Genomic DNA, 24,748 nt, shown 5'->3' on the forward strand with positions numbered 1-24,748 from the left:
TATATAATATCAAAGTTATTCCCTGCATTCAGTTCTTTTGTGACTACATCATAGTATCCAATCAAATTGGTCAGACAAGACCTGCCCTTAACAAACCCATGCTGTGTCTGAGCTATAACTGAATTCTTGTCCAGATGATCCTGCAGTGCTTCTTTAACCAGTGCCTCCATTAATTTTCCTGGAACCGAAGTTAAACTAACAGTTCTATAATTACTTGTGTCAGCCTTTGATCCTCCTTTGTGAATTGGGGTTACATTTGCACATCTCCAGTCCATGGGTACCTCCCCTGAGTCCAAAGAAGCTCTCGTAATTATGGCTAGGGGTTTGCTTACTTCCTTTGCTGCCTCCTTTAATATAACTGGATAGATCCCATCCACCCCGGGTGCCTTTTTTATGTTTATCCTCAACAATTTCTCCTCCACTTTCCTCTCAGTTATTAGAAAATAATCTTGCCCACTGCCAATGTTTACTTCACCTACGACATTCCCCTTCCTGAATAACTCCTCATGTGTGAATGTAGATGCAAAATACTCGTTTAGATTGTTTGCCACCTGAGCTGGATCCTCAACTGTTGAACCATCAACATCCAGTGGACCAATCTGATTCATCCCTTTCCTTCTTGAGTTTAAATAGGTAAAGAACTCTTTTCTGTTTTTCTTTGCATCCTTTGCCAAGGATTTCTCATAATCTGCCTTTGCCTGCCTAATCTCCTTTGTGACTTGGTTACAGACCAACTTATATCTATCATAGGCTTCCATGTCACCCATTAATTTGTATGTATCCCATGCATTTTTCTTCTCTGCCATATGTCTCATTATTCATCTGACAACCATTTAGGCCTGAACCTTGAACAATATTTCTTGGTTGGTATGTAAAGCCTGGTAGCTTCCAAGATTAGTTCCTTGAATGCTTCCCATTTTGAATTTGCTGTTGGTAACATCATCAGTTGGTCCCACTGTATAGAATTTAAATACTGTCTCAGACCATCATAGTCGCCTTTACGAAAGCAAAAACCCTTCCCTTTACCTCTGATGGTAGTTACCTCCTTGAGTAAATCCCACTTCAGCACACTGTGATCACTGCCACCCAGTGGTCCCTTTATCTGCAGATTCCTAATGCATGAAGAATCACTACTGATAATCAGATCAAGAGTATTACTCCCTCTAGTTGCCTCCCGAACATGCTGGTGTAGAAAACAATCATCCAATAAATCCACAAAAGCCCTGCTGGTGTGTGAGTGACCAACCCACAAATTCCAGTCAATATCTGGGAAATTAAAATCTCCCATTATAAGACTCTCTGATTTACTGGCCCATTCTATTTCCCTGTACAGTATCTCATTATACTCATCAGAGTCATTAGGCCTATAGCACACTCCTACTCTCAATTTTGATTTACCTATGCTTATGTCACACCAAACTGACTCGACACTGCCCTGTCCATCAATGTCGACTGGCTTCACTTCCTTGGATTTTGTGTTTTTTAACTAATAGCATAACCCCTCCTCCCCTCCTGTCCTTTCTATCCACATTGTACTCCCCAAATTCCAGTTCTGCATTCCTTATATCTGTGTGACACCACGTCTCTGATATCCCAACAATATCTGCCTTTGATGTTTTGAGTAATACCTCAAATTCATCAAATTTATTTACTAAACTCCTAGCATTGGTGTACACACAAGTATACATGCACCTTTTTCTATTCTTAGCTACCCTAACACAACCCATGTGTTTACTTGTATCACAATGACTTCCAGCAGTCTCTGAAATATCCTGCATCTTGTTTTTCAGGCTTCTGCTCATTCCAATAGAAGCAGTGCAAGAATCTCTTTCACCTCTGCCAGTGGCTACTGTTAATCCGTTAGTCTTTGTCTCCCCCCAAGCTAGCAGTTTTCCGACCCACCTAACACTGCCTCGATAGCATCAGCAAATGATTAACCTATTGTGCAAGGAAATGGTTAGGCCACATCTTGAGTACTGCATACAGGTCTGTAAGACTCATTTGAGGAAGAATGTGGATCTGTTGGAACAGGTGCAAAGAGAAGTAACAAGGTTAGTGAGGGAACAAGAGAGTGCTTTTACCAGGAAAGGCTTCAGTTTCACACACTACTGTATTCTGGAGAGTAGGCACCTGTTAGGAAATCTGACTGAGGTGTTTAAAGCTTTAAATGAATTGAGTATGCTCAATGCTGATGGAATCCTTAGTCTTGCTCAGACTACATACATGTGAGGGAGGTATAAATTCAAATTGAGGAAGGATGGTTGCAATACAGATGTGCAGAAATTTAAATTCAGCCAGTGGGGAGTTGATTGTTTTCTGTATTCATTAATAATATTGATGATTGTATATCAGGCTAAATGTCCAAGTTTGCAGATGATACGAAGGTCGGCAGGGTTGTTAATGACACTAATGACAGTAGGCTGCTGCAACAGGATCTGGAAAAGTTGAGCAGATGGGCTGAGAGGTGACAACTGAAATTTAACATTGACAAATGTAAAGTACTGCATATGGAAAGCAGTAACCCCAGAGTAATGTATCAACTGTGTGGTACTATACTGACAGTGGTAGAGAGTGAAAAGGACCTGGGGGGGGGGTAATTGTGCAGGTAGATATGACGTTTTCTGAGCAGTGCAGACAGTCTGCAAGAGTAGCTCATGGTGTCTTGTCAATGTTATAAAGGAATTTTTCTAGCAGGGATAAGGAGGTGATTATCCCCTTGTATAAGGAAATGGTCGGGCCACACCTTGAGTATTGTATACAGGTCTGGAGGCCTCATTTTAAGAAGGATGTTGGAACAAGTACAGAGAAGGGCAACAAGATTAGTAAATGGAACAAAAGGTTGCCCTTATGAAGAAAGGCTTAAGTTTTGCAAATTACAGTGTCTGGAGGCTAGGCACCTGCAATATGATCTGATTGAGGTGTATAAGGCTTTGAATGGTTTGTGCATGCTCAATGCTGATGGGATTCTTCCTCTTGCTCAGAATAATCGCCTGAGAGGGCATAAATTCAAATTGAGGAAAGACAGTTGTAGGGTAGATGTGTGGAAGTTTGCCTTTAGCCAGCAGATGGTTGATTGCTGGAACAAACTTCCATCTGTTGTTGTTGAAGTTGATAGTTTAAATAGATTCAAAGCAGAACTAGACAAACATTTGGAGCGAGTGGATGGGTGAAATTAGATTTTTTTTTTTTTTTGGCTGATAGAACATCAACCAATTCAAGCACTGATTATACATTTTATGCTTTGTAGTTCAAGTCATATTGTGAAGACATATTAAACTCTGTTACAAATTTTAAAAGTAGACTGAACTTAACACTGATCCATTTGCAACTCTACTTGCATTCACTTTTTACAAGGTACAACAGCAAGCTTCAGATATTCTGTAGTGTATCTTTAAATTAGATATTTAAATATTTTTTTAAATATCATTAATTTAGTAAGTCAAATTAATAGAAATAGTCTCAGATTAACTGAATTAAGCTGTGACTAATTTAAATAGAAAGTCTCTAAGTAGAAATGAAGTATATTGCTCTACATTGACAATTTTCTTACCCATTCTTGACGATATGAATCTTCTAAATCATTAACAGCTTTGGAATCCCATTCTCTACGTAAACCAAGTAAGCGCATGGGCCAAAATCCATTTTCTGCCATAATAACAAAGTAGACATAGAATCCAGCTGCAGCTTGCATCATACCAATCTGACCATATGCTATAGAAATTAGTCTGTAATCAAAGCAGGTTTATTTGTAATTTTATAGCCTTGTAAGTTAACCAAAAAAATAACAAAATCACATTCCTTTTAGTTTATTGGCATATTTGCCAATAAACTAAAAGGAATGTGAATGTGAATTCATAAAAACTATTTTAAAAATAATATTTATTAAAATACCATAACATCTGAAATTAAAATCAGGGATCCCTCTATTTTAGCTAGCAAATAGCTAGCATAATGTGGAATTTGATGTTTGATATTTTTATGATTGGCAATATCAGTGTTTTTAACATGCAAGAAGCTTGGAAGTAAAGCACACCATGAAACTAAAAAGGAAACACTGATTCAATGTTTTTTTTTTTTTTTCTGATCTATGGCTATTATGAGCAAAAGTGCAACTGAGGTCAAGATCAATTACAAGTGCTTAGTAAATGTAAGACAAGTTATGGTATAAATAAATGTCAAAGAGTTAAATTCTTGCAGAATATAGATAAGGTTAAAAGAAGATCATCAACAAATTCAGATTTACAACACTGAATCCTGAAATTTTCAGATGTAAACATGCATCTGTGCCATCTCTCAAAAGAAAAACTGAGAACTAATTCCACAAGAGTGCACAGCTTTTACTATTATATCTTTAAATTACATTAGAAATTATACAAAAACGTTCAATAGGGAAGTCTGATATATAATACAGGGTGATTGAAAAATATTTAAAATGCTGCTGTAGGAAGCATTGTAAATATTTTAAATCATAAATATTGTTGGAAATGCACAATTAATTCCATGAATACTAAGTATAAATTACTGAGTAAAAGAACGTAACCCCGTGTAAGTAGTCAGATAAAAAAATGTGTTAGTTTACTGGCTATTAAAACCATGGTTACTGGGTATTAAACCTTTAGTTGTTAAAACTGTGTAGGTAAAATTAGTCCCACAACTGACTACTAGACAATTCTGTTCTAGTATAATGATGTTTCTATCCACACCTTGCTCTTGTCCTGATAGTTTAAGTTTAGGTGGAATGGCATGTTCCATGAAGCAGATAGTTGCAATCACTTCATAGGACATGTCAGTTTGTTTAGAAGACTTGGTAAACATCTCCAAAGTCAGGGCTGAAACATCATTGTAATAAGAGCAGAATTGTGCAGTGGTTGAACACAGGGATAATTTTACGCATGGAACAGTTTTAATACTTAAAGTGTATGAAGACATAATTCAAAAAATAAACTAAGAATTTAACTGCTTATGGAGTTAAATGTCTTTTACTCATATAATTTGTATTTAGTATGCATAGAATTAATCCTGGATTATAGTTTCTTTTTGTTTTAGATAAATGATGGATGAACAATTGAGTATCAGTGATACAGCAATTACTGCAGCCAGTATGAAGTCTGGGAGTCAGTAATAGCTCTTCAGAGATGTTGGTGAACTGAATGAGGAAGGAATTCAATGTTGAAGCTGGAAATAATTAAAAGTCATTACCAAAAACAACTGACAAACTGGATCTGTGACATAAAAAGCACAGTTCAAGACAACCACCCACTTCATCAGATGAAGAAATTAAGATAGTAAAGATTTTTTTTTTTTCAGAAAGCCCTAAGAAATCCATTAGCAGCACATCTGCATAAAACAAGGTTTAATTACCAGAGAAATTCCAAAACACATGCCAAAAGTGGAAATCGCCAATTGAAACCACACTACCTGCAGTGTAGTGTGGAGGATTATTCAGAGGATTTTGATTGCAGGATGTGGTTAGCAAACTTCATTCTTGGATGGCTCAAGGCAGAGCAGTCTTTCCACATGGGCCTACCTGGCTCTTGTCCTGGGCCGCCCCAATTATAGAGAATTCCACTGAGAGTCAAGTTAGTTCACTGTTTCTCTGAAGGGATGTTTTGAGTGGCACATAGTAGCCAATATGCACTTCATTTTAATGTTTACAAAGAGCATAAGAAATTATTCTTGTTCTGGCACTTAAGTCTACCATGCCAGGTTTCCCCTGAATGAAATCATTCAGATCTTTTACCGACACGCAGTATATACACACTCAAGTTTTAATGCACATCATTAGAAATAATATTAATAATAATTTACTTCACTAAAATAAAAAAAATTTTAAAAATGCATACAGTTAACCACAGTAGAGAACTCTATATTCATATCTAAGAAAAGGTGCCCAACCCTAGTTCCAAGTGCTCTGCAATCACCAACATGATAAAAACAGCCCTGGCTGGAAGACTGACAAAATGTTTTAGATACCATTATTTGGTCAGATTTGACTACAGTATTTGCACTTTCCTTATTGGATACTTCATTAACAGAAATAACAGACATTACAGTAAACTTACCACATGAAACAGCAAAGAGACAAAACTTCCCAAAGTAACAACATGGTTGGGATGATGTTTCACAGAATTTTTAGCCACCTGTAGCTTTTGAGGTAAGATGAATTCAGAAAGATACCCCAACTATACTTCAAAGCTTTGTTTTTCCCGAGTTCATATATTACTGAAATGTAGAGAAAATTATTTTTTATTTACAATTGTGTTCCACTACACTTCAGTATCCCTGTGTGAAACTGGCTTATTATTAACTTCCCTGACGAATGGAGTGGCAGACAGAGAAATAACAGAGAAATAAAAGGCTAACAGAGTGGTCCTAACCTGATTTGATCCCAGTGAATTTTGGAAATATGAAGAGGAAAAAGAGTAAACTAGATAGGATCTATGTGTAGTAGAAAGCGAAAACTGTAGATAATTGTGATACTGCTGGTGAGCTAAATAAGATACTTTGTTTTGAATTTTATAGCAGAAAGTCCCTTTCCAGGCAGGAATATGGTGCTAATATACCAGGACACTGTAATACATGTGATATTAAGTTACACAAGAGAATAACAAAAACTACTGAGCTTGAAAGTAGGTAAGGCTCAGGTACTGATGGTATTTTTCTTGTCAATGTACCAATACATATTACTGTTTATACATTAAGGTAAATATCTCATAATTAACCTCTGGAGTTAATTATGATTTAGGACTAAGTCTCTTGGACTGAAGAAGTGACAATGTCTTTCCAATACACAAAGGAGAACTAAGGATTAGATGAGTACTACAGACCACTTAGTTTCACTTCAGTGACAGAGAAGGTCAGGAGTCTATGATCAGAGATTTAGCACAAGATCTTGAGGAAGCAGAGTGTCCTAAATTAATCATATGGATTTGTAAACAGAAAATCATGTTTGACCAACCTGATATATTATTATGTTGTGGTCACAGAGAAGTTGAATACAAGGAACAGTTTTTACATATATAATTTGACTTCAGCAATGCATTTTAACATGGCTCTACATGTGAAGTTACTGTCCAAGCTGGAGTCTACTGGGGTTGCAGGCAAAATCCTGAAGTGGATAAAGGAATGACTGAAGGACAGGAGACAGAAGATTGTTAAAATGATCATTCTTCAGAAAGAGCCAGGTTGGAGCCCTTGAGGGATCCAAGTGGGATCCCTCAAGGTTGTGTTTAAGGCCACTTTTATTTCTGATCTTGAATTATATAGACCAGAATAAAGGGTATAGTATTGAAATCCACTGTGATTTGTTGTTTTATGATGCCTCGGCATCTCAGGCCTTGGTATACAAACCAAGTTCAAAGTGGTTAACAAGTGATAGGTAACATAGAAATAGGTTACCAAATCAAAAAATATATAAACAAAAGGACTAGACAACATATAATAAAAAAAATGTACAACTAAAAAGTGTACAACACAATTTGTCACTGTCAGAAAAAATCTGATTGAGTATATGTGGCTCAGTTAGATGGTTAAAAGCAGTAAAACAAAATTTATGCACAAAAAACTGGACATTTAGTTAAAATGCACCTGATTATAAGAATGGTGTTAAGGCTTGCACATGGGAGGAAGGGCTGTCAGCCCTAATCATAAAGGAATGTGCAAGATAACTTCTATGCAAAGCCAAGCTAGAATTTCCTCTTTTTAATTCCTGTGCAGACTAGGCTACTTGATTACAGGCTATAGTATATAAGGGAAGTTTAAAAAAAAAAAGTTCAGAGAGGGGGGGGGAAGAGTCCAGAAGATGATCCACACTGTGGAAGATCTGCGACAACCATCACTCTGAATTTGTTGACAGTGTACATGATCTGATGAGTGATTGACAAGTAATAGTTTCTTAAGCATATCAGGTGAATGTCTACCAGATAATAACAGGTTCTCACTCTGAAAAGGGAGTTAGCACCCAACATTGTTGACTGTAAATCAAAAATGCGCAAACACTGAATATTTGCATCATTTTCAAGCAGCTCCAGCAAATTTCCTTGAACGGTTTGTGACCATGGATGAAATATGGGTCCATCACTTCAGCCAGAGAGAAAGGAGCAATCCAAACAGTGGAAACACAGCTCTTCTTTTCCTCCAATGAAAGCAAAGTTGATTCCTTCTGCTGACAAGATGATAGCATTGGTTTTTTGGGATGCTAATGAAATGTTGCTAGTGGATTAACTTCAGAATGGCAAGACAATCACAAGGGTATAATTATGCAGACCTTTTTAGGTATTTGTATGAAAACATCAAAGATAAATGGTGAGGAAAACTCAGCAAAGGAGTCTTGTTCCACCAGGTCAATATGTCTGCTCACAAATCTGTCACTGCCTTGGCTACACTGCATGAGTGCAGTTTTGAAATCTTGGACCATCCCCCATATTCAACACCACTGAACTTTCATCTGTTTCCTAATTTGAAAAAAGATTTGGCTGGCATCCATTTTCTCACTGGTATTGATGTCTTTGCTGTAGTGTACGCATTCCTGGAGTTCAAAGAGAAAACTTTCTTCACAACTCGAATCAATTGCAGTAATGGTGACTACAGTGTATTGACCCCAAAGGGTACTATGTTGAAAAGTTACATGTTAGCAGATCCCTCAAATAAGCCCTTCAAACTCAGTCCACGAACTTTTCAAGTTTTCCTCGTAATTTATTTGTAATCTGTTCATACCATGAACTTGCCATTGGAATTATAACATATTTTGTATTATTTGCCTGTAAGTCTGTATAGAGGAATGACAAGCTAAGAGTATTTGTGGTAGCTGCTGATTTGGCTGCAGTATCAGCCATATAATCCCAATATGGCTATAGATTCACCAGAAGCAGATATCAAATTCATGTTCATAGAGAGAGAGAGAGAGAGAGAGAGAGAGAGAGAGAGAATGTATCTTCTGCTGAAATTGAGAAAAACTGGATGAGTAGTGTATTTCATTGCTGATAAAGCCTAATAACACACTCAAAGTATTCTATGGTGTATAAATAAACCATTGGTACCTGAGATTTCTTATGTGACTCAAGGCTAAAAATACAGCATTCAGCTCTGCAGTGTATATGCTATATGCAGGGGAAATCTATTCAGATAGACTAGTGTCTGAAAAGACAGCAGATCCCTAGTTGAAAGGGTAGTTAAAACAATGCAAAACAGGCTGTTCTTCAGATTTGAAAAAGCTTCATAGATTACTAGAGCAATGGTAGTTATGTTTTAATGTCACCAAATGCAACATTGAAACATGCAAATGCAGTTTTATCAATGATTTAGGGAAAAGGTGGTTATAGTTCCATTACACATGCTGATGGTGAGACTGCATCTAGAATACTGTGTTCAGATTTGGACGCTACATTTGAGAAAAGAAATTCAGCTTCATGATAGAGTTCAAAGACAAGCGACCTGGCTAGTGCAAATAGCAACATGGCATCTGCATGAAGAGAGATTACAAAGGTGTGGGTTACAGAGCTTGGAAACAAGGCAGTTCAGAGGACATCTGATCAAGGTGTATAACACATTAAGAGGAGGAGAGCAAATTGAATGAGTGTGGAATTTTCACAATGAAATAGGACAAAACAGGGAGCATAAACACTGGTTGTTATTGTTATTTGGTTTTTTTTAGGAGGAGCATTAGCAACAAGGGCCATATTTCTCTGGGGATATGTGGTGGTCATTCCCTGACCTTTCCACATCCTCCATATTTGGTGGTCACTGGCTTGAACCCTAGTCTAATCAAGAAGCGTGTGTTACGCACGGCTGCTCCTGCCCACCTAGCTGCGGAGGTGCCCATAAACACTGGAATAAAGTCTTTGAAGGTCATTGATGTTGACAGTCTGGTAAAGTTTAAGGGGCAACTGGACAAGTACCTTCTGGTAAGAAGAGTATGATAAAAGGTATATAAGGTTGTATTGATAAAAATTAAATTTTTTTGGCTGATGCAACAAAAGCTTAGTTTTCCTGCATTTTACAGCCTAATACTAACTGTTGAACTGGATAAAATTAACAGGGAAGTGAATGGCAGTATTTCTGCTGCTTTTCTTGAACATTCTATGCAAAATATAGTGGTAAGATTGAGAAAGGTTTTTGATAACATTGGTGTGTATGCTGATATTTGAATATTTATATCGTGTAAAAACTAACAGAAATTGCTTGATTAAATCTTATATTCCACAGCATTCCAACAGTGCTTTCAAATGAACTTTCAAATGACTGTAAATGCAAATATGTGACAGTGCAGCCTTTCACAAGAAAAGAGACTAATTCTGTCCATAAACAATTCAGTGGAACAAAAGTAAGAATGTTTTGAAGAATAAATGCCTTTTTCAAATGTACAATGCTATCTGTATTCCTCAGTGTTTCTTTATAAATTTGGATATGCTGATTCCAAATACAATTTTAGTTTTTGAATGGCATCATCTGTTTTCCCAGAATGAAAGAGTAAATATGCAATAATACTATATCAGGTTTAGACTATGTATAAATATAGTGCAAATGCATCAGGAATACATAGCTATATCTGAATAAATCAGATTATTAATAAAACGGCATCGTTTTAAGTTATATCTCATATTGTGAATACCTTCACAACGAGTTGCCATGATATTGCACTACTTCGAATAAGTAACGCTTCACCTAAGGAGAAGACTAATGTTACTTATTCTCAGATGGATACCACCACCCAGACGGCACCGTTTCAGGGCTATTTGGCCCTTCTTCGGTGGGTGGGTAGGTACCCGAGTGATGCAATGATGGCAAAACAGTTATGAAGTATAACTCCACAATATGAGAGATGCCTGATGGTGTATCATGTATTTAGACTCAAGCGTTTAGGGCATAAGCCTCAAGCTATGAAGGAGTCTAGACTATGTATAAATATAGTGCAAATGCATCAGGAATACATAGCTATATCTGAATAAATCAGATTATTAATAAAACGGCATCGTTTTAAGTTATATCTCATATTGTGAATACCTTCACAACGAGTTGCCATGATATTGCACTACTTCGAATAAGTAACGCTTCACCTAAGGAGAAGACTAATGTTACTTATTCTCAGATGGATACCACCACCCAGACGGCACCGTTTCAGGGCTATTTGGCCCTTCTTCGGTGGGTGGGTAGGTACCCGAGTGATGCAATGATGGCAAAACAGTTATGAAGTATAACTCCACAATAGGGAGAAGAAGGGCCAAATAGCCCTGAAACGGTGCCGTCTGGGTGGTGGTATCCATCTGAGAATAAGTAACATTAGTCTTCTCCTTAGGTGAAGCGTTACTTATTCGAAGTAGTGCAATATCATGGCAACTCGTTGTGAAGGTATTCACAATATGAGATATAACTTAAAACGATGCCGTTTTATTAATAATCTGATTTATTCAGATATAGCTATGTATTCCTGATGCATTTGCACTATATTTATACATAGTCTAGACTCCTTCATAGCTTGAGGCTTATGCCCTAAACGCTTGAGTCTAAATACATGATACACCATCAGGCATCTCTCATATTGTGGAGTTATACTTCATAACTGTTTTGCCATCATTGCATCACTCGGGTACCTACCCACCCACCGAAGAAGGGCCAAATAGCCCTGAAACGGTGCCGTCTGGGTGGTGGTATCCATCTGAGAATAAGTAACATTAGTCTTCTCCTTAGGTGAAGCGTTACTTATTCGAAGTAGTGCAATATCATGGCAACTCGTTGTGAAGGTATTCACAATATGAGATATAACTTAAAACGATGCCGTTTTATTAATAATCTGATTTATTCAGATATAGCTATGTATTCCTGATGCATTTGCACTATATTTATACATAGTCTAGACTCCTTCATAGCTTGAGGCTTATGCCCTAAACGCTTGAGTCTAAATACATGATACACCATCAGGCATCTCTCATATTGTGGAGTTATACTTCATAACTGTTTTGCCATCATTGCATCACTCGGGTACCTACCCACCCACCGAAGAAGGGCCAAATAGCCCTGAAACGGTGCCGTCTGGGTGGTGGTATCCATCTGAGAATAAGTAACATTAGTCTTCTCCTTAGGTGAAGCGTTACTTATTCGAAGTAGTGCAATATCATGGCAACTCGTTGTGAAGGTATTCACAATATGAGATATAACTTAAAACGATGCCGTTTTATTAATAATCTGATTTATTCAGATATAGCTATGTATTCCTGATGCATTTGCACTATATTTATACATAGTCTAGACTCCTTCATAGCTTGAGGCTTATGCCCTAAACGCTTGAGTCTATATCAGGTTTATTAACAATGTTTAACAGCTGTGCAGAATAGAGCAATAATCTTTGTTACAAGTGAACAACAAGAAAATCAAATTAAAAAGCAGTAATCCTACTCAGTAAAAAAAAAAAAAAACTGAAAAATGTCATCTGAACGTCCATGAATAATGGCCAGTATGATCATCCTAAACCAAGAACCAGATAGAGTTAACCATCACAGCTCAGCTCTATTTGACTTTCCTTGTTACCATTTCTTCACTGGCTGTGTCCTGGTGGAAGCTCCTCCCAAACATTGCCTAAGTTTGATCTGAAAATATCCAGGTGAACATGCAAGTAATGGAGCTTGAATGATGTTACAGAAAAATGAAGCAGAAGTATCGTTTTTCTGTAATTTTCAATAAACTTGCCAACTAGCCTTATAACTTTCACTCTTAATGTTACCAAGAAAGCCATTCGCTACAAGGCAAAAAGACTGCCATACATTTTGCTCAGCATCAGTCATTTTGTCCTCCAGCTCTTGTGAGCCACTGCTTAATATTTCTATAAATATGCCACTTTTCACTTTTGCATTAAACAATTTTAGAAATATGGATTGTATATACCTAAAGGTGTCATCTCAGGATGACATGTTTTAACAAACTGTTTGACTAGTACCAGCTTGATATGGAGTGACTTTTCTGGGAACTGAGGAATTATTTAATACATTATATGTGTATACCTGTCCTGGCATACCATTCTCTTCTCTTGCCCTACTGCCCCAGAGGCAGAAAAAGCATGAAAACGTAGTGAAACCACCTTGCAAACCAAAAGAGCCCAAGCAACTTAAAGTCCACAGTATAAATGGGATACTAGTCAAGTATGACCACATCCTATTTATACTGGTCATACTTTATCTTCTCTAACTCATGCTTCACATTTGTATAGTCTTCTTTAGCATGAACAGAAAGAATACACAACAGGAATCAATAAGTGTATATATCCTTGGGAAATGTGAAGCAACACATCTTTCAAATGTTTATGAAAAGACTCCACCCTTCTGGATTGTAACTAATACCAATTTCTTCATAAAAACCAATGAAATCAAAACAAAAACACAGGAGTTTGAAACAGTGTAAAAACATGCATAAATTGGCACGTCTTTTTCTGTGAAGCCTTGTAGTTGGTATTCAGTAGATTCAATTATTTTAAACAAGATATCATGGACTCTGCACTGGATGTAAAGAAGTAACCAGTTCTCTGCTTGGAATAGGAAGCATTGGAATAGAAAGCAATCTTGCTCTTGGCTGTTGTTCCAAAACATCCAAAAGGTATTCACAATTAGACTGGCAGGTTCACCACAATATGCAACTCAAATCACTATTGCACAGAACATACATTTTTTGTGGTGCTGAGCATTGTCAGGATACAAATATGGCTACCCTCCTAAGGATTATCACAATTCATGTAAAGCAGATGGGTTCAGAATGTCAAAGTAGCTAGCTGTATTCATGATTTTATCCATAACAGCTAGTGAACCTAGTGTGAACAAGATAAAATAGGCCCATACCATATGCTACCATCACCAAACTTCATTGTTTTCAAAAACCAAGTATGTCTTGTCCATATAATGCTTATACAAGGGGGAGGGACTCAAAAAAAGATTTGTATTCACCATTTTTTTTTTTTTTTTGGTTGATACTTTGAAATCTCTGTAGCAACTATACAAATTTTGATTTCAATCTCTCAATTCATTTATTTCCTTTGCAGCACTGAATAAAGTGAATTGTCATAATGGATAAGATAAAATGGAATAAAAAAACAGCAATTCGGTCCCTCTTTCTGCAAGGGAAAACACCCAAAACAAAAAACAAAAGAAATGTTTGTTGTTTATGGAGAAGGCTGCCCAGGTTACAATGTGTTTCATATCTGGTGTATAAACAATTCAAATATGGAAGAACCTCAGTACATGAGAAAGAAATACCAGGGTTCCCAGAAACTGATGTAACAGAAGAGTGTTGCAAAACTTGAGGCATTAATCCTAGAAGGTCCCCATATTTAAAAGAACTAGCTGCAGAGCTCCAAATTAGCATAGGGTCTGTGGAGAATGTCATCCATCAACAGCTGCATATGAGTAAAGTGTCTGCTAGATGGGTTCTCAGGCTTCTGACTCCTTACCAGAAGAAGGAAATGGCACAATGTGCACATGGAATGTTGTTGTTGTGCCAGGAAAAACAAGGAGTTTTTTTCATATATGGTCACCAAGGGTGAAACTTGAATCCATCACCATGATCCTGAAACTAAACGAATGTCAAAACAATGGAAGCATACATAATCACTCCCCACCAAAAGGCAATGATGCAACCAAGTGCTGGTAAGGTGATGCTGTCAGTTTTTTTTGTTATCAGCATAGTATAATACTAACAGATTACTTTCAAAAGGGATCTACTGTCATGGACAAGTATTATTCCAATCTCCTCATAAAGCTACATGCTGCAATAAACGAAAAAAAAAAAAAATGGGTGAAAGCTGTCTAAAGGTTTTTTCTTGTTACACTATAATGCTACTGTGAATTCCTTGCATGCTGCAGTGAGACGTGCCCACAAATGTAAGTTTGAAATATTGCTGCATCTTGCTTATTCCCCTGACCTTGCACCCTCAGATTTCTTGCCCTTTCCTGCCCTGAAGTAGTTTCTTCATAGAATAAACTTTGCTGCTGATGAGGCGATTTCTGCTGCCAAGTTGGTAATGACAGTCAGAGGACTTCTACAAAACTGGCCTGCAGAAGTGTATTGAGAGGTAGCATATATGTGTCATTTTGTCTAGTGACTATGTTGAAAAAGTGTAATATATGATGTTTATTTCAACCTTCTATCACAATTACTTCTGGGTGAATGTTTTTTTTTTTTTTCTTTTTAGTTAATGCAAAAGGCCAATTGCACCAAACTGGATTCTTATTTTTGATTTTACAGCTGTATTTTAGGCCATATTCACCCATGCTTATGTCTATCACACATCTATACAAGTGTTTCTGTGTGTCTGTTCACAGACAACCAAAATGGAATAAAATAAACCTCAGTGTAAATGCTAGGATGTCTTAAAACCACTGGAAAACATTTAAAATCCCAGCTGGAAATTGATACATAGTAACCCTAGCTCCATTAGTGAACAAACTAAACATTACTTCATGTTCCCTAATAAAAAAAAAACAAAAAAAAAAACTCAGTTTATAATACTAGGTAATACTTACCTTTCATTTACAAGTTTATCTTTTAGAGGATCACGTGGCTGACGTTTCATGATATCACTTTCTGCATGCTCATATGCAAGTGAAATAGCAGGAACCTGTACAAAATATTTCATTTAATTTTCTGTAGGTTCTTTATTAAATTCTTTCTTAACATTGCTATGAATTAAGCATGATTTATATTGCATAATACATAAATTGTAATCTATAAAAAATGAACTGGTTGAAAGAAAATAACCACAATATAAGGTTATGAATGAAACATAAATTGTTTAATTTCATGGTTAAGCCAATTTTCTTATTACATTTTTTAATACATTTAAAATAATATAATAATGCCACAAGACTACAACTTGTTTCTATACTTTGTATAAGCAAAAAGGGCAGCGAAATAAGAGAATGAAAGTATAGAAACAAAGGACAGCTGAAACAAAGAAAGGGTTTTTGGGGAAGACTACAATATGATAACAATCTCATAGAATCATTCATTCAGGTTCTGTAATTTACATCATTATAATTTTTTTTTACCATATTAAATTTCATTTTGTTTAATTACTTTATTAATGCAAAGTGAGTGTAAATTACTTCTGATGCATACAGTAGGACCTTTATTATCCAAGGTTCTATTAGGAAAGCTAGCTGTTAACTGAGATGGCTAACAAAATCCAGAATAAAGAAATTAAGATTAATAAATTATTAATTAATAAATTGATAAATTATTAATAGAGAAATTATTATTATTAATAATAATACAATACAACTTAATAACAACAACAACAACAAAAGAGGCATGATGGCCCAGTGGTTACGACACTGGACTACCAGCCTGATGGACCCGGGTTTGAGTCCCACCTTGGCAGAAGTGAACGCGGCTCTATCACGCTGGTAGACCGATAAAATAATAGTAATAAATTAGAACACAATAACTAGGGGGCTCTATCCCTTGCTTGCCAACCCCCGTGCATGCGGGGGTTGGCAAGCAAGGGATATAAATAATATGTAGGGGTAGTATGAATCAGAGCTGTAATACTCAATACAGCTCTGAGGTATGATGGAGTAAGTCAAATCATTTTCTACGTAAATGACACACCTGTCAAAATGCACTGATCGATATCTAATCTAATATATAAAAGAAAATAGAAAGTATAAGAAAAAACTATAAAAAGTAAAATTGTGTGTATGTTGAGTGAAAGTTAAAGTTATTAATTGCATGTTCTATCTCTATCTTACCCTCTTTACTGAACAGACTGATGGCTATGCAGGCCCTCAGGGGCCTCATGGTTATCCAAGATGACGCCATGCTATAGCTTTTCCTAGCTGGTATGGTGTGGGATGCTGACACTGGCCATTAGGGTAACCCCCAGGCCAGTGTGGGACAGAGCTACAAAGAGCATACTCCACCATAGGAATCTCTTTCCCTGTGTTCTTTTATTCCTACCACCTGGGGTGGTTGAGTCTCCTTCCCCCACCCTGGGTGGCCCCTACTTTTGCATGGTGGCTCACCCCACCGCCCACTTTCAACTCCCACCCTCTGGACCAGGATGGGAATCCTGTACCAGGGTTCCTCTCACTGTCTCCCCTTTCAAATCAGGAGTGCCTCAAATATTGCTCCCCCTCTGTTTTCTACTCCTTTTATTCCACCCTCTTCCTATCTCCCCATTATCTCCTTTCCAATATATATATATTTTTTGGGCTCTCCATGGATGCCTAGGCTACACCAGGATTCACCCCGCCAGCCTCCCCAGGGTGGTGATGTAAACTAGGAATTTTAGTGGCTCAGGACCTCAGGCTAAGTGGCCAGAGGAACAACAACCCACACTAATACTTCACAAAACACACGCCCTGGCCTTATGCAGAGTATTGTTCACAAAACACATATGGTGCCTCCGTAGCCAGGTGGGCAGAAGCAGCAGTGCGTAGTACATGCTTCTTGATTAGACCGGAGTTCGAGCCCGTCACCACCAAATACGGAGGATGTGGAAAGGTCAGGGAATGACCACCGCATATCCCGGAGAAATATGGTCTTAGTTGCTAATGCTCCTAAAAACCAAATAACAAACAAAACACATACCCTGGCCTTATGTCGAGAATGGAGCAACGAACAGAAAACATCCTCTCAATGACACTCCTGTGGAAGAAAATCGCTTGTTGATGAGAGTTCAGAGGAGCATGGCTAGAATTGTGCAAGCAAACAGACGGGCCACAATATCGCACATCAAGTCAGAATACAACCTTGGTGTGCAGAATAAAATATCGCAATGGCCCACTAGTCACTTTGTCGCGAATGGGCTACAACAGCCAATGGCTACATCGCGTACCTTTGTTATCAATGAAGAACAAGAGAGCATGCCTCCTATGGGCACAGCAACACCAGCACTGGACTATCAAGGATTGGAAAACAGTTGCTTGGTCTGACAAGTCGAAGTCTGACGAATCACTATGGAATGGTTCCAGGAACATGACGACTTTTCTGAGCTGCAGTGGCCCGCTCAGTTCTTCAGATCTCAATCCTATTGAACATCTTTGGGATGAGCTGGAAAGGACTGTTCACTCCAGGCCTACACCTCCGTCGAATCTCAAGGAACTAACTGTGTGATACACTAATATCTGCATGGTATTCCATTCCTGCACGTTTTCTGCATCTTGTTCAATCCATGCCTAGATGAATTCAGGTTGTTTTGTAGGCTGAAGGAGGCTCAATGCGCTACTAGGTAGGTGTACCTAATAAAGTGGCAGCAAAGTGTAGGTGCTTAGGAAAAGTGCCTTTTACTTCAGGTTTCATAATGCATGAGGAATATTGTTGCATCCCAAAGAGCAGGCCTAAAATATTTTACTGAAATATTTACAAACTATATAAATATTTACAAAATACTAAATTACTGTATTTAAAATATAAAATATACATTAAAATACAAAAACAATATGAACAATGACCCACACTAATACTTCATAAAACACACACACCCTGGCCTTATACAGAGTATTGTATTCTACACAGAGTAAAAACGCAGAGTTGGGGGAGACCCCAGGTGCCACCAGGCAAAAAAAAACACTGTCACTATGAATGATATCCAATCAGGAAATGACCTTTGTAATTATTTACCTGTGCATTTGTAGTGCGTGGAATAAATTCTCAAGGTGGCATAAATATCACAATGTAATTATTTACCCATGTTTACATAGGTCACTTATGAAAAGTGCCTTTTGCTTCGGGTTTCATAATGCATGAGGAATATTGTTGCATCCCAAAGAGCAGAACTAAAATATTTCACTGAAATATTTACAAACTACTAAATTACTGTATTCACAAATATAAAATATTCATTAAAATATAAAAAACGTTACAATCAAACAACAAATGTTAGACAGGGAAGCACGTGCACGAGGTTGGTGAATGTTATGGAGCCAGTTGTCAATAATTAATTGCATTTGTAGTGACTTAATTGCCTCGCCCTCTTCTCCCATTGGCTCGAATAAATATCACTAGGAGGAAAACTTTAATGTATAGAGAGATAAATTAATTTAAAATAAATAAGCATTGTGAAAGTTGCTCCAGTGGATTACCTACCCCAATGTCGGAGTGTCAGCTAAGGCAGATTGTGGCATCATCTGGTGTCACTCCCGAGAACTACCACTGGACAAAGCTGAAGCTAAACAGGTCCACCTCCATAGATGGATGATGTCGCAGAGAAATACTAATCATACTGCATTGAGTGTCACGCAGGATAAAGCCACTCACACTGAGGCCTTAGGCAGAGGGGTTGGCTTGAAGTCAAAGACAGTCTCTCGAGAAAAACAGTGGAGCAAGTGCCGCTGTATTCCGTATTGCTACCGCAAAAAGAGGGCACCATACAGCCCCACCAACTGGAAGTGCTTCCAGGGAAACTGCACTAGTGACCATCCAGGAAGGAAGAAAATGCCAACCCATGAAGTGGAGCATCGAAATGAATTCATACATCATGGAAGCATACTGTGAAATAGCGAAGCTAGAGACCAATATGACAACATACAGGGCGAGACTACATACCAAGTAGTTGGAATGATAATGCAATCATAGTTTTGCTACATAAGAAAGGAGATAAATTAGAAATTGGAAATCATAGACCAATTAGCTTGTTATCCAACATCTACAAGTTGTTCACAGGGTCATTACTAACAGATTAGAAAGAATACTTGATGAGAATCAACCAAAAGAGCAAGCTGGCTTTAGGAGAGGATTCTCAACTATGGATCACCTTCACGTAATATCACAGCTGATGGAGAAAGCAAATGAATATAAAACACCATTATGCCTGGCATGTGGATTAATAAAAGGTATTTGACTCGATACAGCATAAGGCAATGTTTCAGGCACTGGAAAGACAAGGCATACCCCATATATTATGATTTTGAAGAAAATATATTAGAATGCTACCTCCTTTATTAGGCTAGACAAAGACAGTAGCAAATTTAAAATTGTGAAAGGAATTCGACAAGGAGACACAATATCTCCGAAGTTGTTTACTGCTGCCCTTGAGGAAGCTTTCAGAAGATTAGACTGGTCACAGATAGGGGTCAATGTGAATGGAGGGTACCCAAACCATCGGTAGAGTAAGCAGCAGCATGTATATCCTATTTATCACTAACATCGATTCAGTAGAGTAAGTAGCGGGCGTGAGCATTGTTCATGATTTCGGTTCTAGTTTGAAATTTAGTAGGTGTGGTCAAAAATGTTTACACATAAAACATCTTTCATGCATACAGGGTATACATGAGATTTTTTTTGGTATGTCTAACTACAATGCTTTGCACTTAATTTTAAAAAGTGCACAACTGGTGCGTTTAGAACTTTCTTTAAAATGAAAAGTTCTAAATGCACTTTCATTAATAATTACTGAAATTATTATTAATTAATGAAAGTAAAATTACAGAATTAAGTACTGAACATTTTTAAAAAATTTTAAGTACTGAACTTTAGCTGATTAGAATGAGTTTTGCTTCCCTGCATTCTTTGGTTTGATTATAAATTCAAACATACATTTATAATCATTACTTTGTGGCAGGGAAGTAGTGTCATGTTGCAAGGTGTATGGGCTGCTTCCATAAAATTACCACAATATAAAGGACAGTCTAGGAAGTCAATGTACGATGTAGCATTCATGGTTCCATATATTGCATAAATTCATTGTTCCATTGCACTACACCGAGTTCATATCATGAGAACCACTCTCAGACGAAGATACCTTTGTTCACCTAAATTCACAGTTGGGAAAACATGCTCAGGTAGCACGGTAACCATTCTATGTACTAAACAAGACACCGGACTGGATGGGTGTAGAGAGAAACTAATAACACCACAGGATCCACATGCCAATTGACAGTGTGCATTTGTTATTGTTATGGAGGGTTAACGAAGAGCTCTTCCGTGAATTTTCATGGCATGCATTGCTTTATGTCATTGAAAAAAAATTATAGGTTTGCCTGTGGGCATTTCTGCTTGCAGCACCAAACAGGTGATTTTCTGGTGGCAAGATGAGGGTAACCAGCCATAAGCAAGTTTCTCTCACTTATTATTTTATGCCTACCTAGGTCATGTCATTAAATTCAACTATTATTCCTTTCTGGTAGTCCATTAGTTCCTTCCACATGGGCATTATTTGATGTATACTTTTGGAATTTTAGATCTCAAAGCTATTTTTTGCAACTAAAACTGGAATTGATAATTATTAAATCAGTTCTTTTGTGACCACATAGTAACATTGCACTGTGTTAATCAGAATAATTTTATTATATTTCAAATTAACAATAAATCTGATATTCAATAGGCGATTACCACACATTTCTGTCCCTTCTTGCGAGTCTAATTATTAAACTAAGCACTTAATATTATGTATTGTTTGAAAGTATAACACTGTTTTAATCAGTTAGATTAAAGATTTTCTCTTCTGAAGTTCCTTAGGAACTTCTGAAGAAATTCTTTATTCCCCCAGACATTCATCTGTAACAACAGATAAAGTCAAGTCTTCCTTTTAATCTAAATGAAAAAAAAAAAAAAAAAACATAACGTTTAGCTGATTTTAATAATTAGATCCACAAGAAGGGATACAGACTTGTGGTAATCATCTATTGAATATCAGATTTAATGTTAATCTGAAATATAATAATAGCATTCTGATTAACACAGCGCAATATAGGTGTCTCCGTAGCCAGGTGGGCAGGAGCAGCAGTGCGTAGCACACGCTTCTTGATCAGACCGGGGTTCGAGCCCATGACCACCAAATACGGAGGATGCGGAAAGGTCAGGGAATGACCTTTCCGCATATCCCTGGAGCAATATGGTCTTAGTTGCTAATGCTCCTAAAAACCAAATAACAAACAAAAAATAACAGTGCAATATTACTATTCAGGCTTATGTGCATTAAAAATAACTATTTCATAATAAAAACCTTTAAAGTAATACATGTGGCAACATGCTTCGCACTTACCATATCAGTTCCTAAATCTATACAGAGGATTGTAACTGTTCCTAGTGGTAGTGGAACATCACACAAAATGAAAAAAAGGAAAGGAGTAATTTCAGGTATATTACTAGTTAGTGTATAGGCAATGGACTTTTTAAGGTTGTCAAATATTAGTCGACCTAAAAGAAAAAGAAAATTTGAATTAATTGCTTTAGAATTCATAGAATTTTAGTACAATTCATACATTTTATATATTTTATTGAAACAAAATATACAACTACAGCCACTCCCCAACATATGTTGAGGGTTGCATTCCACGGAATTCAAGGTAAGTTGGAATTTCCCTAAATGCTTATGCAGCACTTGCAACTATGCAGGCTGAATTTGTTTGAAGCAAAAAAGAAATGTTTGACGAACATATAAATAGAATTATTTATTCATTTCTTTTTTTTTTATCTCATGTGCAGGAAAAATTACAAAAGTGTACAAAATTCTAAAAAGAGAGAGGAGACAGGCATAACCGTCAGCAAGTTTTACCTTTCGAGAATTGTTGCCAGAATTAACTCTCCAGCTGATAAGAATGCTGCTGCGGAAATTGAGGGCTGTAGAGATTTAGAAGGGTTTTTTCCAACACATCACAAAATTTCTCTGCAGCTGCAGAATTAACACTGGCAATTTCACCGCATACTTTGTTTTGGAAACCAGTGTGATGCTTGAAACTATTAAACCACCCGTTGCTTGCCACGAAATTGGCTGTACTTATCCTTAATGTCTTCATAAACACTTGCTGCTTTTGCTCGAATGGCCATTAGACTCAGGGGCACTCACTCCTGAATCTGATTTTCCATTCATATTATTAATAGCTTTTCTACTTTTGATATAGCAAATTAGCATTAGTAGAGGAATATGATGCAAGAAAGCAAGCTTATGCAGCATCAGCCAAAAAAAAAAAAACCTGCTCCCATTTCACTACTCTGTTCGTTCCAAGTACCTGTCCAGCTCAGCCTTAAATTTATTTAGGCTAGGTTAGGTATCAACTTCCATAACAAAGGATGGAAGTCTGTTCCACCAACAAACCACCCACTGGCTAAAGGCAAACTTGCGCACATTTATCCTACATCTGTCTTTCCTCAATTTGAATTTATGCCCTCTCAAATGATTATTCTGAGCAAGAGGAAGAATTCCATCAGCATTGAGCATGCTGAAACCATTCAAGGCTTTATGCACCTCAATCAGATCGCCTTGCAGGTGCCTAGTCTCCAGACACTAATTTGAAAAATTGAAGCCTTTCTTCGTAAGAGCAACCCTTTGTTCCATTCACTAATCTTGTTGCCGTTCTCTGTACTCATTCCAACAGCTCTACCTCCTCCTTAAAATGAGGCCTCCAGACCTGTATACAGTATTCAAGGTGTGGCCTGACCATTGCCTTATACAAGGGGATAATCACCTCCTTATCCCTGCTAGAAAAATTCCTATATATCATTGACAATACACCATAAGCTACTCTTGCAGCCCATCTACACTGCTCAGAGAACTTCATATCTGCCTGCACAACCACTCCCCCAGGTCCCTTTCATTCTCTACCACTGTCAGTGTAGTACCACAGAGTTGATATGGCACTCTGGGGTTGCTGCTTCCCATATGTAGTACTTTTCATTTGCCAACTCTCGGCCCATCTGCTCAACTTTTCTAGATCCCGTTGCAGCAGCATACTGTCATTAGTGCCTTAACAGCCCTGCCAACCTTTGTATTGTCTGCAAACTTGGACATTAAGCTTGATATACCATCATCAATATCATTTATAAATACAGAAAACAACAACAGACCCAATACTGAACCCTGCGGGACTCCACTAATAACATTAGTCCACGATGAGCAGTATCCATTGATTACCACTGTCTTCTTCCCCCTCAACCATCCCTTTATGCATAGCAGCAATTTGCCTCCAATGCCACACTGCTCCAATTTGTGCAGCAGTATTCCATGTGCAGCAGTATCAAAAGCCTTTCTAAGATCCAAATATATAATATCAAAGTTATTCCCTGCATCCAATTCTTTTGTGACTGAATCATAGTATCCAATCAAATTGGTCAGGCAAGACTTTCCCTTAACAAAACCATGCTGTGTCCGAGCTATAACTGAAGTCTTGTCTAGATGATCCTGCAGTGCTTCTTTAGCCAGTGCCTCCATTAATTTTCCTAGAACAGAAGTTAAACTCACAGGTCTATAATTATTTGTGTCAGCCTTTGATCCTCCTTTGTGAATTGGGGTCACATTTGCACATCTCCAGTCTATGGATACCACCCCTGAGTCCAAAGAAGCTCTCATAATTATGGCTAAAAGTTTGTTTACTTCCTTTGCTCCCTCATTTAATATAACTGGATAGATGCCATCCACCCCAGGTGCTTTTTTATGTTTATCCTCAACAATTTCTCCTCCACTTTCCTCTCAGTTATTATAAAATCATCCAGCTCATTGCCAAAGTTTACTTCACCTCTGGCATTTCCCTTCCTGAATAACTCCTCATGTGTGAATGTAGATGCAAAATACTCATTTAGTTTGTTAGCCACCTGAGCAGGATCATCAGATTAATCCACTGGATATAACCATTGATATCCAGTGGACCAATCTGATTCATCCCTTTCCTTCTAGAGTTTACATAGGTAAAGAACTCTTTTCTGTTTTTCTTTGCATCCTTTGCCAAGGATTTCTCATAATCTGCCTTTACCTGCCTAATCTCCTTTGTGACTTGGTTACAGACCAGCTTATAGCTATCATAGGTTTCCACGTCACCCATTATTTTATATGTAT

At 37.4% G+C, this 24,748-nt stretch overlaps 1 protein-coding gene across 2 annotated transcripts in view; it reads right to left on the bottom strand.

Annotated features, from left to right (window-relative positions):
- The window catches only part of LOC150074994 (sodium/potassium-transporting ATPase subunit alpha-like), a 219,529-nt gene that overhangs the window by 21,222 nt on the left and 173,559 nt on the right, over positions 1-24,748 (bottom strand). For both annotated transcript variants that reach the window (XM_090388741.1, XM_090388740.1), the window contains exons 16-18: positions 21,962-22,116; positions 15,501-15,595; positions 3,551-3,725 (exon numbers count right to left, since the gene is read on the bottom strand). In XM_090388741.1, the coding sequence (XP_090244867.1) occupies positions 3,551-3,725; positions 15,501-15,595; positions 21,962-22,116 (425 nt within the window). The remainder of the gene's footprint in view (positions 1-3,550; positions 3,726-15,500; positions 15,596-21,961; positions 22,117-24,748) is intronic.

The sequence above is a fragment of the Mastigoproctus giganteus genome, chromosome 14 (assembly GCF_048544385.1).
Source record: "Mastigoproctus giganteus isolate SK-2022 chromosome 14, ASM4854438v1, whole genome shotgun sequence".
In the NCBI taxonomy this organism is placed as follows: domain Eukaryota; kingdom Metazoa; phylum Arthropoda; class Arachnida; order Uropygi; family Thelyphonidae; genus Mastigoproctus; species Mastigoproctus giganteus.